This window comes from Ochotona curzoniae, unplaced genomic scaffold (genome assembly GCF_017591425.1).
Source record: "Ochotona curzoniae isolate NIBS_2020 unplaced genomic scaffold, NIBS_Ocur_1.0 scaffold_2453, whole genome shotgun sequence".
Taxonomy (NCBI): domain Eukaryota; kingdom Metazoa; phylum Chordata; class Mammalia; order Lagomorpha; family Ochotonidae; genus Ochotona; species Ochotona curzoniae.
The window spans coordinates 16,102,860-16,117,603 of NW_024467094.1; the positions used below are offsets into that span (position 1 = coordinate 16,102,860).

At 43.7% G+C, this 14,744-nt stretch overlaps 1 protein-coding gene across 4 annotated transcripts in view; it reads right to left on the reverse strand.

Annotated features, from left to right (window-relative positions):
• MYO1D (myosin ID) overlaps window positions 1–14,744 on the reverse strand; it is a 301,304-nt gene that overhangs the window by 82,837 nt on the left and 203,723 nt on the right. For 3 of the 4 annotated variants that reach the window (XM_041001597.1, XM_041001598.1, XM_041001601.1), the window contains one exon: window positions 295–449. In XM_041001597.1, the coding sequence (XP_040857531.1) occupies window positions 295–449 (155 nt within the window). The remainder of the gene's footprint in view (window positions 1–294; window positions 450–14,744) is intronic. The other variant, XM_041001600.1, reaches the window with a different exon arrangement.

Here is a 14,744-nt window from a genome sequence, read left to right on the forward strand (position 1 = left end):
TTATCTGTTGGATTTAATTACGTTTGGTTTGGCACTGGAGAAATCACTGTCAGGGAAGCCTCTCATTGTTGGTTCAGCTAGAGGCTGGAAAAGTGGAAAAGCATTCCTAATCTGGAAACTCAGAGCCTGGATGCTAATTTTACCTCCTATGAAATGGATGACTCCACTTGTACTTATGGAGGAAAATAACTGAATACATTACAGTTGGCACAAAACAGGTTCAGTGATAGCTATGACTAAAAACCACATATAGCTAAAGCCTTATTTCGCTATAAAAAAAAAAAAAAACCTTACCTCTTGAAATGATTCACCAAGACTCCAACAAGTTCTCCAATTCGATTCTCCTGGGTTGGCTGTTTGCTGAAGAGGCAGACAATGAGGTCTTTGTTGTCTTTTGTATGGAACACAACAAGTTCGTCCTTTCCATTGGAGACACTCAGACCAGTCAACTGAAAAAGACAATACATGAATAAACCATTAGGACGAGGGAATTTTCAGATACATTTTGAACGGTTTTGCTCAGTAATGCTGATTACTTTCATCCTTATTGGGTTTCTTTTTAAAAATTATTATTATTTTACTTAGAATATCTTTACATAGTTGATTAGGGCTCAAAGGGTCAAGGGCTATAGGAAAGTGGGTAAGAACATTGTTTCCACATTCTCTTTTTTCTTTTCTGTATCTGGGGGAAGGGGACGACAAAGGGAGAAGCCACATCCAGCTTCCCAACCATCCCAGGGGCCCCTATGTGGGGCATGCTCTGAGAGCACTGCTCAAGTGGTTTTCAAAGTTCAAAGTTCTGAATTGCTGCCAATCTCGCCACTCCAAGCACAATGAAAACTTTCCAGAATCCACTGAAATCTCTCTATAACCCACCAGCTGACATAGTCCACCTTAGAGTCTCTGTTTGCCCAGATTTTTACTGCCAACACTTGGTTGGGGTTGTTGATCAATTTGTTCTGTCCTCTGTCATGGTACCAAGTGTCCTCTGCAGACTCCAATGTATTGCCATATCCTCCATGTGCATCTAGACATGCTCTCTCTGAGCCACTGAGGAGGCTGACACATGCACTCCCTGGTCAGACCATGGAGCCTTCAATTCTTTCCATGACTGGGGTTCTGAGTCCAGCAGTTCAGTTGGGGGATCCCCAAGGAAGCTTCATTTGAGGTCATCCCAGGCCTGATTCTTGTGTGTGCTTGCCAAAACAGAGTCCAGCACAGTCTGTCGCCCCAATCAGCTTATGTACATGCTGGTGGTTGCAAATGCTGGGTCAGTTCTGTTTCCAGCCCTGTCTTTTACACAAACCAATGGGTATTGCAGCCCAACCCGATCCTGCCCACAACACATTTGACCCTCATGCAAACCAGTGGCAGCTGCTGCCTAGCTGGAGCAACCCACAATAACCCTCACCAGTCTCACCCTCTGCCATGGTTCCCATGCTTGCCAGTATGTAGAGCAAGCTGGTCCAGTCTGTCCCACATCCCATTTAGCTCTCATGTATATCAATGGACATTGAAGCCTAGTTCAACCCAATCAACCCCACTATCCAGCTCACACATGTACCAGCAGGTGCCGTTCTGTCTAGCCATGCCTGCCACAGTCCTGGTTCTCATGCTCACCAGTCAGTGTGGCTATCCAAGAGGGAGGTGCCCACTGTTTCCACTCCTACTCCCAGATCTTGCACTCACCAGGTAGTTCTAGTTTAACTTGACAGAATTTGCCCCTCATGCCAGCATCTGCCAGCTGATGCTGCGGCAAAACCCAACCAATCCACACTTACTCTAACTTATGCAGGCACCAGTAGGTACAGTCTGCCTAGCCTGTTTTTACTCTGATCCAACTCACATGAGGCCGACAGGTGCTGTAGCTCTGCCCAGTCTGGTCTGCCCCCTTCCCAACTCATGCTCTCTAGTGCGAGTGGTGGTTCAGCAGGGAATCCCCACATAGCCCCCTACCGGCTCTGCCCCTCCCAACTCGTCTCACATGTGCTGGTTGGGTGCTGTTGCCCAGTGTGGCACGACTTGCTTCACCTCAACATTTGTCAGTGGATTCTGGCCAGGCTCAGCTCACCCCCAATTCTAGCTCACGCTGGTGGGGGCTACAGCCCAGCCCAGCTGGTACCCAGTCCCAGCCATCATGTGTACTGGCATGTGTTGTGACCTAACCTGGCCCAACCCACACTCTATTCTGGTGCTTGAGTTTGCCAGCAGATCATGTGGACTAGCCCAGCCTGATTCACCCCCAATCTGTGCCAAATGTATGCCACCAGGTACCATTTCCTGGGCTGGTCGGGCCTGGTCAGGCTGCTCCCTTTCTTGGTTCTTGCGCTCACCTGCAGGGACTGTGTCCTAACATAGAAGTTTCCCAAGCATCTCCATCAGAACCTCTCCCAATGCCAGATCTCAAGCATATTGGTGGGTCTGTGGGCCAGCCCTATTCAGTCCACCTCCTGTCCTAACAGGAACAGTGGCCTTTCCTGGCTGGCCTGCAGCCCATTCTGGTTTTATTGTTGGGTGTTACAGCCCAGCTTAGCCTGGTCCATACACAGACATAGCTCACACCTGGCTCAGCAGGGGCAACACCCTAGCCTAGCCCATCTTACACCTACCCTGGTTCTCACGAGCACTAGTTGGTACTGGAATCTAGCCCAGTCTGGTGCACCCAACCCAGTCCACACTTGTGCCAAGGGACACTGCAGCCATATCCAGACCAGAATGCAGCTTCCACTCTGGCCCCTGCATATACCAATGAGAACCACAATCCAGCCAGGGCAACTGCTTTGTTCCCCAACCAGGCCTGTTCCCAGCCACAGATCTCATGTGTGCCAGTGGTTGTTCTGACCCAGCTTGGTGCAGTCCCACACCTGTCATGACCTTTGCCTTTGGATGCTGTAGCCTGGCCTAACCTAGCCTCCCTCCAGCTCCCACTCTCACTGGCAGGTGCTGGAACCTGGCCCTACTCAGTCTGCTCCCATCCCTGGCTCATGCAAACCAATAGATGTGACAGCCTAGCCTGGGATGACCTATGCTCCAGCCTGGCTTCTGTTCTTGCCTGTAAGTTAAGGTTTGTTTGGCCCTGCCCAGTCTGCTCCCCTCCAAAATCAACCCACATTAGCCAACAGTTGGAGCTACCTTGCTCAGCTTGCTCAACTCCCAGGCCATGTGATCACCAGAAGTGATGACCCATTAGGGGAGTTTCCTACATTCCCCCACTTGGCCCACTTCCAGCCACAGATCATACATGCCAGGGGATGGTAGGCCCTAGCCTGGCATAGCCTGCCCCTCCACCTTGTATGAGCTGGTGAATGTTGCAGCCTGGCCACTCCACATCCTCTTTTAGGATGGACATGCAGGTGCTACAGCCTGGATCTGCCCAAACTGTTCTCAGTCCCTATACCCACGAGTGATGGCAGGTTCCATGGTCACACCTAGTTCAGTCCATTACCACCCCAACTCTTGAGTTAACCAGCAGGAATTATATTTCCACAGGGTTTGGCAAACATATTCTCCATAGAATCTATCCCCAGACCTGGCTCTCTCGTGTGCTGGTTAGTGTCATAGCCCTGCCTAATGTGAGTCATCTGCTGTTGTGATATTCAGTCAGGTACTTGGATCTAGCCCTGCTAGACCAGCCCCCAGCCTTAGCTTTTGCATGGGCTGGTGTGTGGTGGTCAGCATTTCATACAGTGTGGTAAAGAATTTAAAACTGCAGGGACAACAGTGAGCTGTGCATGCGCTGAGCTCGGCAAGAACTCACTGAGCTCAGTGTATTACACTGGTCCCACAGGAAAATAATGCCGACTACAGCATTGTACAGGTCAAAATAGGTCCGTGTGTGGCCCTCAGATCTAATGGCCAAGAGGTTCCAGCAAGATCACCACCACCAACAACCTAGCTATATAGGTGTCTCCCTAATCCTGGGACCCATTCCAATCAGAAGTGGGAAAAAGGTTGTACAGACAACGGTGCAGCCTCAGCACAGTATCACAGCAGGTGGAGATTGGTGAGCCAGGAGCTAGGGCTACGGAGACTATGGTAGAAATATAACGTAAGAATCCAGACCTGGAATTTGCTGGAGGGAGTGACACAGCTGACAGCAAACAAAGAGCCATGCACATTCAGAGTTAACTGAAGAAGACATCGAGAAAATGGGGGATACAGAATTCAAAACACTTGTCATAAAACTTATCATAGCAAGAAGCATGTAAAGCAAGTATTCAAGGAATTCAAGGAATATGTCATACCGGAAATGAATCAAATGAAAGCTGATATATCAGAAATGAAGAATACAGTGGAGCAAATTACAGTGGAGCAAGTTAACCAAAAGCAATCTTCACCAAGACACATGATAATCAAGCTCTTTTCAATTGAACATAAGGAAAAGATCCTGAAATGTGCACAGGAAGAAAATCAATTGACAATATAAAGGAATGCCAATTAAACTCACAGGAGATCTCTCACAGGAAACTCTACAGGATAGAAAAGAATGGAGCTACATATTCCAGATTCTAAAAGCAAAAATTGCCAGCCCAGGATAAGGTACCCAGCAAAGCTTTCCTTTGTCTTTGAAAATGAAATAAAAATCTTTCACAGTAAAGAAAAGTTAAAAGAATATGCCTCTTCCAAACCTGCCCTATAAATGACGCAATATTTTTAAGGAACAAGATCGAGGTAGAAAAATCCATGACTATATTCCTATGGTTTGTTTCTGGTCTATGTTTTCACTCCTTTGTCAAATGTTGTCTTGGTTACTGTAGTTTTATGGTTAAAATATTAAAAATCACCACTGGTAGTGGTTAACTCTGAGGTTGGCAAAGGGTTTTGCTCCTTTGCAGGGGAGTCTTCAGTAATATTCATTGTGCCTTTGTCTCTTCTTTTGCTCTTGGTCACTGTACTTCTGGTTATCAGATTCTTCTCCTTGGAGCAGGTTTCTAAGCTCTGTCACCCACAGGTCTACAGTTTGATTTTACTTAATCGTAGTTGGTACATGGCAAGTGCCTGAACCAGATACACACCTGCGAGTATTTTCTCCAGACTGTGTGTCATGTTATTCTCCTTCTGTGGAGTAACAGTTTATAATTTACTAAAGTTCAATGTATCGCCTTTTTTTCTTCTATGGATTGTGCTTTTATTTATAAAAAATCTGCTTAACTCAAGATAACGAGAATTTTCTCCCATGTTTCCTTCTGAAGGTTTAGTAATTTGACATTTAGATCTGTGCTCTATTTTGATGCAATACATTTTGTTTTAAATTTTATCTCAGTGTTTGTCATTATCACTTATTTTTTAAAATTGTACTTCTTATTATCATTTTATGCTATAGTTCCATAGGCCCTGGGATTTTCCTTATCTCCTCCCAATTCTCTTCCTCCTCACCGAGTTCCTCTATGTCATTACTACAGTATAGTTCTTCATACACAGTCATATGTCCATCCCATCATTGCGGGCGTGGACAATGGCATAGAGTCTAGCATCCTATCGTTACGATATAATAAACAGTTTCACTGGGAGTCTATCTTTGTCTGGAAGTAGAGATACATACTGCAATGTATCCTGACATCTGGATATAATACTCTTCATTATACAGTTACTATACATCCCCTTAAATGAAAAGCCACAAAACAAAATCAACAACAGAAAGAAAAAATCAATTAACATTTGAATGACTAATGAGTCATTGAAGAAATGAAAAAGAAAATCAAGAACCTTCTTGAAGAAAATGATGCTACTACAATTAAGAAAGTGAAGAAGCAACCAACAGAATGGGAGAAAATTTTTGCACACTACACAAGTGATAGGGGACTAATATCCAGAATTTAGAAAGGGCTTCAGAAACCCCAGGGACAGTAAAAAACAACAACAACAATAAAACAACAACCCTGTGAAAAAACAGGCAAAGGAAATGAACAGACATTTTTCAAAACAACAGATTTGAATGGCTAACAGACATATGAAAAGATGCTCAGGCTCCCTAGCCATCAGAGAGATACAAATGAAAACCACACTGAGGTACCACATAACTCCAGTGAGACTGGCCTACATTTAGAACTCAAGTAACAACACCTTCAGACATGGATGTGGGGAGAAAGGTACCTTCCTTCACTGCTGGTGGGAGTATAGGCTAGTATCACCACTGTGGAAATCAGTATGAAAAGTGCTTGGAGAATTATAAATAAATCTGTCATATGACCCAGCTATCCTGCTCCTAGGAATATACCCAATAGAAATGAAATCTGCATGTGAGAAGGGGATCTGTAATCCTATATTTGAAGCAGCACAATCTACAAGAGCAAAGACATGGAAACAAATCAGATGTGCTTCCAAAGAAGAGTGGTTAAAGAAACTGTGGTACATCTACTCCATGGAATATTATTCAGCTATTAAGAATGAAATTACACTATTTAGAACTAAGTTGTCCCAACTAGAGACTATTTTGCTCAGTGAAATGAGTCAATCTTAAAAGAACAAACACCATATGTTCTCTCTAATATAAGGAAACCTTCATGTAAAGTGTAATGTCAAAAACCCGATCCATACTGGTTTTTTTTTTTTTTTTGGCTGCATCCCATGTGTTTTGATGTTTTTTCAGTTTCATTTATTCCAAATACTTTCTTTTCTCTTGTTGAATTCATCACTGTCTCATGGATTACACGGTAGCATAATTTTTCCCAAGAGACTTATGTGTTTCCTTTTTGTCACCCAAGTGTTGGTTACTCAGTGGTGTTTTTTTTTTTTATGGTGCTGTAATTTGTTTTTGTTGTGGCTATTGTTCTAATTCATACCAGTGTTGACCTTGTTTCATGGCTTCTCATTTACAGAAATGTATAGTGATGGAGTACTGGGGTCTATCATATCTAGATGTAGGGGTACAATGCAACATGCTTCCAAACAAAAGATGGACTCCCAATGAAACTGTTGGAAATGTGTAGACAATGGGATGCTGGACTGTCTGATACTGTCTGAACCAGCAATGTTGGGGCACACTTAAATAAGAGACTGATGGAATTATGACTCCTTATGAAGGACTGACTATTGTAGCAACGTGGGGAAAACCTGTCGGGGGGGTGGTAGTTTGTGGGGGGGGGAATTCCAAATAAAATAAAACTTAAAAAAAAAGAAAGAAAATGATGCTGCTGTATGATCTATGAGTCATTACGTGTGAGACCTGGAAGAAGCTCCTGGCTCCTGGCTTCGGATCAGCTCAGCTCTGGCCATTGTGGCCACTTAGGGAATGAATCAATGGACAGAAGATCTTCCTCTCGGTTTGTCCTCCTCTCTGTATATCTGACTTTGCAATAAAAAACAAAAACAAAAAACACATACAAAGCTGTTCATGGCAGCTCTGTTTATAATCTAAATACAGTTTCCCAAGCTGGGAAGCAAGCAACCTGACTGCTCATCAGCAGGTGAATGATAAAGCAGCTGTGGCTTATCTACATGGTTGAAGGCTGCTCAACAGTGAAAAAGGAGTCAATGAATGGTGGAAACTATTGTTAAGCAACAACACGACATCTCGAAAGCATTATATGGAACAAGAGCAGCTGGCCTTAAACAGCGACAACCTGCCTGACAGCATTAACTGTGTTGTCTAGAAGACAAAATGGTAAGGGTGGCCACCAGTTCAGGAACTTGCAGGGCTTGGGTGTGGGAGGCCTCTTACACAGGGAGTGTCCTCAGTAGGCAATGGAACTGCTCTGTGTCCTGACTCTGGTGGGGTAATACAAGTCCGCATGAGTTGAGACTCATGGACTGGCCAAATAATAGATTATATATACATTAAAAACAAAACAACTTCCCCCGACCAAAAAACCCAAACAAAACAAACCAAAACCAAAACCAAAAATCAGCTTGCTTTCTGATTGTCTTGATCCCTACCAGATAATCTACTTTCATCAATAAAGCAGAAGCTGCAACAATGTCTTGTTCTTCTGTTGTGGAAAATACCAAGCCACTTTCCAATTGCCACAGGTGCTATAAGGTAGGCAGGCAATGGACAAGGCCAAGAAAGCTGATGGGACAAGGACACAGAAATCAGCACTATCACCTTTGACTGCTCCACTGAGGACCTGCCCCTGCATTCCAAAAGACCAGTCCAACCAGTGCATTGCTCCCTCGCCTCACTGCCTGTACTTTCTGCAGATTACCTTGCCTCCAGCAAGCAAGGTCTGCTGAGGCTGAAAGGCCTGGTAGAAAGCCATTACAGGCCCATCCAATCCTCTATTTTCTTTGAATGCCCTCATTCTAAAAACACCCCAAGATCCCAAACTATAAAAATCCCAACCTGTGGTTTGCTACCTGGTTGTTCCATCTGTGCCTGGGCAGATGGTCCCCCACTCTTTGAAGTTATTTCTAGTAAATTTCATTGGGGTGAGAGTCTGCTCCCCATTTCTTCTGCTTCTGCAGCTCTTCCACAACCTGTGCCACTTGTCAAAGAGTGGCTATGGGGGCAATGCACAGTGCTGGCAGTCTGGGATGGGGATAGACATTATAAAAGAGATCGAAGGGTCTAGTGCTGTGGTGTAGTGGGTCAAATTGCCACCTGCAATGCTGACATCCCATGAGGGTGCTAGATTATGTCTCAGCTGCTCCCTTTTTAAAAAGCTCTTTGCTAAAAGCACCGGAAGAGGACCCAAGGGTTTGGGCCCCTGCCACCTACATGGGAAACTCAGATAAAGCTCACAGCTTTAGCCTGGCCCAGTCCTGGCCACTGCAGCCATCTGGGGGAGTGAATCAGCACATGGAAGTCTTTTCTCTCCCTCTCTTTAAGCCTGACTTTCAAACTAAATAAATCTTTTTTTTTTTTTTTTTAAATCGTGTGGACAATGTCATCCCTAATGTTGGAGGATCCACAGTGGGATGAGTGGAAGACAGCCAGCCAACACTGAGGAACACTTAAGCAGCTGGTACCTTTAGAAGGACAGTCAGTCCCAAGCCTGATTTACAGAGCAGAAAACAGGGGATCGGGGAGCTAGCCAGGGTGCAGATCGACACCTGTGCTCTTGTTAGCACACCAGGTCAGGCATTTTTCAGGAACTTAAGCTGCACAAATAAGCATTCTTGTAAGATTTCATAGACTTGAGGGTGATATTGAAGAATGCCAAGGTCGGAGCTTACTGGAGAAAAGGGAATATCTTCAAGGCCTGGGAAATCACTGACTGACTTGCATAGCCCACGCCCTTCCTGAGGGGTAAGACACTGCAGCACTCTATCACCTAGATGTGCTGCATACAGATGACTTTCAAGAATAGAAAATGCAAAATTTTAATTTTTAAACATTTTATGTCTATGATATTTTATTCTCATTTGATTATTTCATACATGAAATTCAAGACTGAATTTATGTAGCTCTTCACAGGGAGAGCTTGATTAAAACCTCGTGAGAGCTGGACCAGCCGCGGCTGCCAGCAGATCCCAAGGCTCCTGGGCTCAGATAAGCGACAGGCCCAGCAGCGAGCGTGCAAGCCACTGTCCTGTGGATGGGCCACAGCAGAGGCACCTGAGACCCTCCCCCGCCACTGTTCCTTTTGCCTTCTCCTATCTGGCAGCGCTGGATCCCGGGCGTGCAAGGCGAGGACCTTAGCCACCGCGCCACCGCGCCGGGCCCAAAATAAATAAATCTTAAAAAAAAAAAAAAAAAAAGAAGTGACTGAGACACAGACACATCAAAGTCTGCAGGACGAGGCCAAAAGTGTATTCAGAGGAAAACATACTGTCTGAAATGCCTTTATTATTAAATTAAAAAGCAATACATTAGAGTCAACACAGTAAGGCTAGAAAAGTACAAAAAAAAAAAAAACCTTAGTAAAATGAAAATTAAACGAAAAACAGAAGACAATGAAGGTGTAACACAATACAAGCATTTGGTCCCTGTCACCCCTATGGGAGACACAAGTCGGGTTTCAACCTCTCGGCTTTGGTTTAGCACAATCTAGGCTGCTGGGGTCACCCGAAGAGTGAGTCAGCAGATGGTTCACTGCCTTTCAAATAAAATGAAAGAAATGAAAATGAGAAGTTGACATTAGCAAGGTGAGGATTCAGCCACTGAACCATTGCACTGGGTCCTATGCCTGATTTTCATGGAAAAATAAAAATTATTAAAACTGACTGAAAGAGAAATAAAAGTTGATTTATTATATATAAATTGCTTTATGTTGTTGGAAAAAAGCTTTCTGAATGTTACTGGATACAGATGATGTCACAGGCATACTTTCAAGGCCTAGATAATGAGGTGATTCCTATCATATTTAAAATGCTATAAGGCAGGTGTAGTGGCACAGCGGTCGAAGCTGCTGTTTTGGATGCTCACGTATATCAGGTCACTGGTGTGTTCCAGCTAGCTCTGCTCGCTCATATATATATATTTTTAAAGATCTATTTAGTTATTTGAAAAGCAGAGTTAGAGAGAGAGAGAGAGAAAGAGACTAAAGAACTTAAAGCAAATCTATGCCGGAGGCACAGGGACATTTGCCTGGATCTTTCCACGTAAACTTTAAAAGATAAATACTGGATATATTGACAGATAATCATTTAGTTCTTATCTTTACATATAGCAGGTCAGTAAAAGTATTTGAAATTAAAGTGTATCTCTAACTTACCCCTCAATTCTATAGAGCCTGATCCATCATACAGGATTTTTAAAAATTGAGATGTAATTTATATATAATAAGTCCACATATTTTAAGTGTATAGGTGAGGTATAATTGACAGTTAATAACATTTAGACTTTGCAGTGTTCAAATAGATGACATCTGACACCCAGATCAAGATACAGAATATTTCCATCTAGAGCATTTTCCTCTAGTTGTTCTTTTGATATCTTAGTTTTAATTTTGCAAGTCAAATTGTCTTAAAAACTTTGGGGAGTTAAAAAGATTAGATTATGGGCTTGGCGTGGTAGCCTAGTGGGTAAAGTCCTCCCCTTGCATGCACCGGGATCCCATGAGGGCATTGCTTTGTATCCCACCTGCTCCATTTACCATCCAGCTCCCTGACTATGGCCTGGGAAAACAGTAGAGAATGACCCGAGGCCCTGGCACCTTGCACCCATGTGGGAGACACGGAAGAAGCTTCTAGCTTCAGATCAGCTCAGCTCTGTTCACTGTGGCCACTGGAGAATGAAACGGGGGACGAAAGATCTTTCTGTCTTTCCTTCTCTCTGTAAATTTGACTTTCAAGAAAAAAAAATTTTAAAAAGACATTAGATTACTTAGACCTAGAGATTCAAGGGTCTACTGTGGTTAGAATAAATGCACAAAGCACTGAATTATCTCCCAAATCTTTCTGTTTACCTGTCTTGTGCCAGTGAGAACTATAAGAATCTTACAAAGAAAATCGTTAATCTTAGAAGGCAGCACACCAGCCAAACATTATAATGATAGTGTTAAACGGACTACCTACATTGTTATAATAGAATACAAGTTTATTCAGTATTGCTTGGATGGCTTGAAATTTATGGCAAGATTCCCTATGACAGAATTAACTTCACTTTTTTTCTCTTGACAGACGGGGATCCTTGGCTTCCCAGAATTCAACCCAACATGATGTTGGGTTTTAACTGCATAGTTGTGGGGTCAGAGTGAATTTCACTTTGAAGGACAAGAACTAACATCAGGCCTATGTCTGCAATTGTCAAATTGCACCTTTAGGTTGATGACTAGGAGAGCGTGGGTGGTGGGGTTAATTGTGCCACCAAGAACCATCGTAACTATGCCATCTTGCTTATTGTCAGATCGCTTTATATTCACCTTTACTTTTGAGCAGATACATATTTTTAAAAGGCATTCATATTTATTTTATCAATTTGAAAGGCAGGGGAGAGAGACGACAGACAGACAGACAGACAGACAAGGGGAGGGGGAGTGATATCAAGATCTCCCTTCTTCTGGAAGATCACCAAGCACCTACAACAGCTGCAGAAGAGCCAAGCTGAAGCCAGGAGCCAGGCATTCAAAGCAGTGCTCCTACAGTGGTGGCAGGGACCTAAAGCCTGTACCATAATCCGTCACCTTGCAGGGCGAGCATTAGTAGGAACCTGGCTTAGAGAGTGGGACAGGACTTGAACCCAAGCTCTCTAGTAGGAGATGCAGGTGTCCTAAGCGGCATTCGCCAGTGCCAATAAGTGCCCTTCCTAGTCAGCCTTTTTACATACCTGCACTTGTGTGATCATGTGTGTGCTGTGTCAATGAATATGGGCCTGAAAAATCCGGATGTGAAACTAAATAGGAATTCCAAAAGGCTGTAGATCGATCGATCAATCTATCTGTCTGTCTATCTATCTTTCTTTCTTTCTTTCTCTTTTCTTTCTTTCTTTCTTTCTTTCTCGTTCTCTTTCTTTCCCTCTCTTTCTCTCTCTCCTTCCTGACTTCCTTCCTGCCTCCCTCCCTCCCTCTCTTTCTTTTTTAAGATTTATTTATTACTGGAAACTGTGATATACAGAGAGAAGGAAAGACAGAAAGGAAGACCTTTTCTCTGTTAGTTCACTCCCCAAGTGACCACAACGGCCAGAGTTGAGCTGATCTGAAGCAAGGAGCCAAGAGCTTCCTCTGGGACTCCCATGTGGGTACAGGGTCCCAAGGTTTTGGGCCATCCTTGACTGCTTTCCCAAGCCACAAGCAGGGAGCTGGATGGAGCAGCTGAGATACTAACTGGCACCTATAAAGGATCCCAGCACGTGCAAGGTGAGGATTTAGCCACTAGGCTACTGCGTTGAGCCCTGGGCACTAATATTTTATGATAAAAGACTCTAGTAATGTACTAGGCCATTAGATTCTCATTTTTTAAAGTTTGCTTTTAAAAATGACCACACTGTTTAAACATATTAAGGGCTAATTAAGGAGGTGAACCTATGTCTTTCACAGTAAAAAAAAAAAAAAAAAACCCAAAAACAAAAAACAAAAAACAACAACAACAAAACTACTTGAAAAGCAGAATTAGAGAGAAAGAAGACAGAGATCTTTCATCTGCTTGTTCACTCCTCAGATGGCTACTATGGCTGGGGCTGGGAAAGACTGAAGCCCAAGTAAGCACTTGGGACATCTTCTGCTTTCCCAGGTGTGTTAGCAGGGAGCTGGATTGGAAGCAGAACAGCCAGGGCTTGAACTGGGGCTCATATGGAATGCTGGTATTGCAGGTAGAGGCTTGCAATGCTGATTCCTTGTCTTCTTCATTGTGCTTCACATCTGTTCTCACTTTGGTTATCTGTGTCCAGACTTACTCCCAGTATGCATCTGTGCCATGGTCTTTTAGAAAAGGAACTCCATTCTCTTTGGCTAACGCTCTCTACTTATTTTAAGGGAGAAGTAGCTTCAGCAGCTTGGGTATTCTTTTGGCCAAAGAAATGCCTGACACACAAAGAGCTCTCATGAAATTGTGGTCCCTCAGGTTCTTCAAGTATCCACTTGCATTTGATACATACACTACTTTTTAGGATTTGTTAGTCTCTACATTAGTTCTTCGGTTGGATTACAGAGTTACAATGTTTATGCTCTTTTGATCTTAATTAACAAATTGGCTTGGCTATTCCTTCATGGATAACATTCTGTTCGTTTTGTTTTCAATCCTGAAATTTGGAAGACAGTTACTCTGGCTTCCAGCAGGATGCCTGATGATTTTCTTGATTTCTTACTGTGTCTCTTTGTTGTCTGTTCATCTCTCTCCACTGCCTTCCTTTTCTCTCTGCTCCTTCCCATTTCTACTTCCTGTTCCTTCCTTCTTCCCTATCTCAAGGTGCTACAGATGGTGAATTTCACCCTAGAGGTTTATTGTAGCAACAATGTATGGTTTAGAGTAACTCATGAAGAATGTTTGTGCCAAGAAGCACCGAGTCAGCAGGCTGACTGTCCTTGAGGCTTCTTGCTGTGAGGGACCAAGTCTCTTAGGACACATGTGGGACATGTTGTTAGTAGTACAGGCGATGGATGAGTGTATGTGGGCTTCAGTGGCACCAATCCTCCAGTTGTTGGGTAACACTTCCCAGTCTGCCCTAGCTGAGGCCCTGGACACCATGAAGCAGAGGCAGGTTGGCCCCAAAGCACATTTCCAGAATCCTGAACCCTGGAACCAAGCCATCCTGGCGGTTATTTTACTCCACTGTTGGGAGTGGTTTGTTGCACAGTCATGGTAATGATTACAAACATTTGGAATGAGGAATGGGAAGCTATTCAACCCTGTCTCAGTGGGCACTGGCTTTGAGAAGTGAGTGGGAGCGAGGGGGCACACAGGACAAGGTTCAAGGAGGCAAACTGTGGGCCTTAAGGAAATGAAGGAAAATGCTACTGCCAGTTGGAGCAGAGGGGCCCTTGTTATCAAGTAGTAGAAAATCTGACAGCATTGTTGGATCTGGGGAGGTTGATGGTTGAACATGTACCTAACAAATGTGATTATCTAGAGAAGATTTCCAGACAGAAACCTGAGGGTGTCATCTGGCTTCTTGCTGCTTAAGAAGAAAACACGAGTTGGGGAGATGTGATTATAATGAAGAGCTGTTACACTTTTGTATAAAATTTACAGGAAACCTATAAAGAAGCCTACAACTGCTCGGCTTAAAAATAAGCCTATTTTTTTTTTTTTTTTTTATTGCCAGCCTCTTCAGATGGCAAACGATACCCAAAATAAAGAAAGGATTTCAGGGTATCCAGTGTGGGATTGTAAGGTCCCTTGTTAAAATCCTAGTGAGAATGCCAAGGCTTTGCCTCATGGAATCTTCCAGATTTTAGGCTCTCAGGAGCCCCAGGGCTTCCCTCACT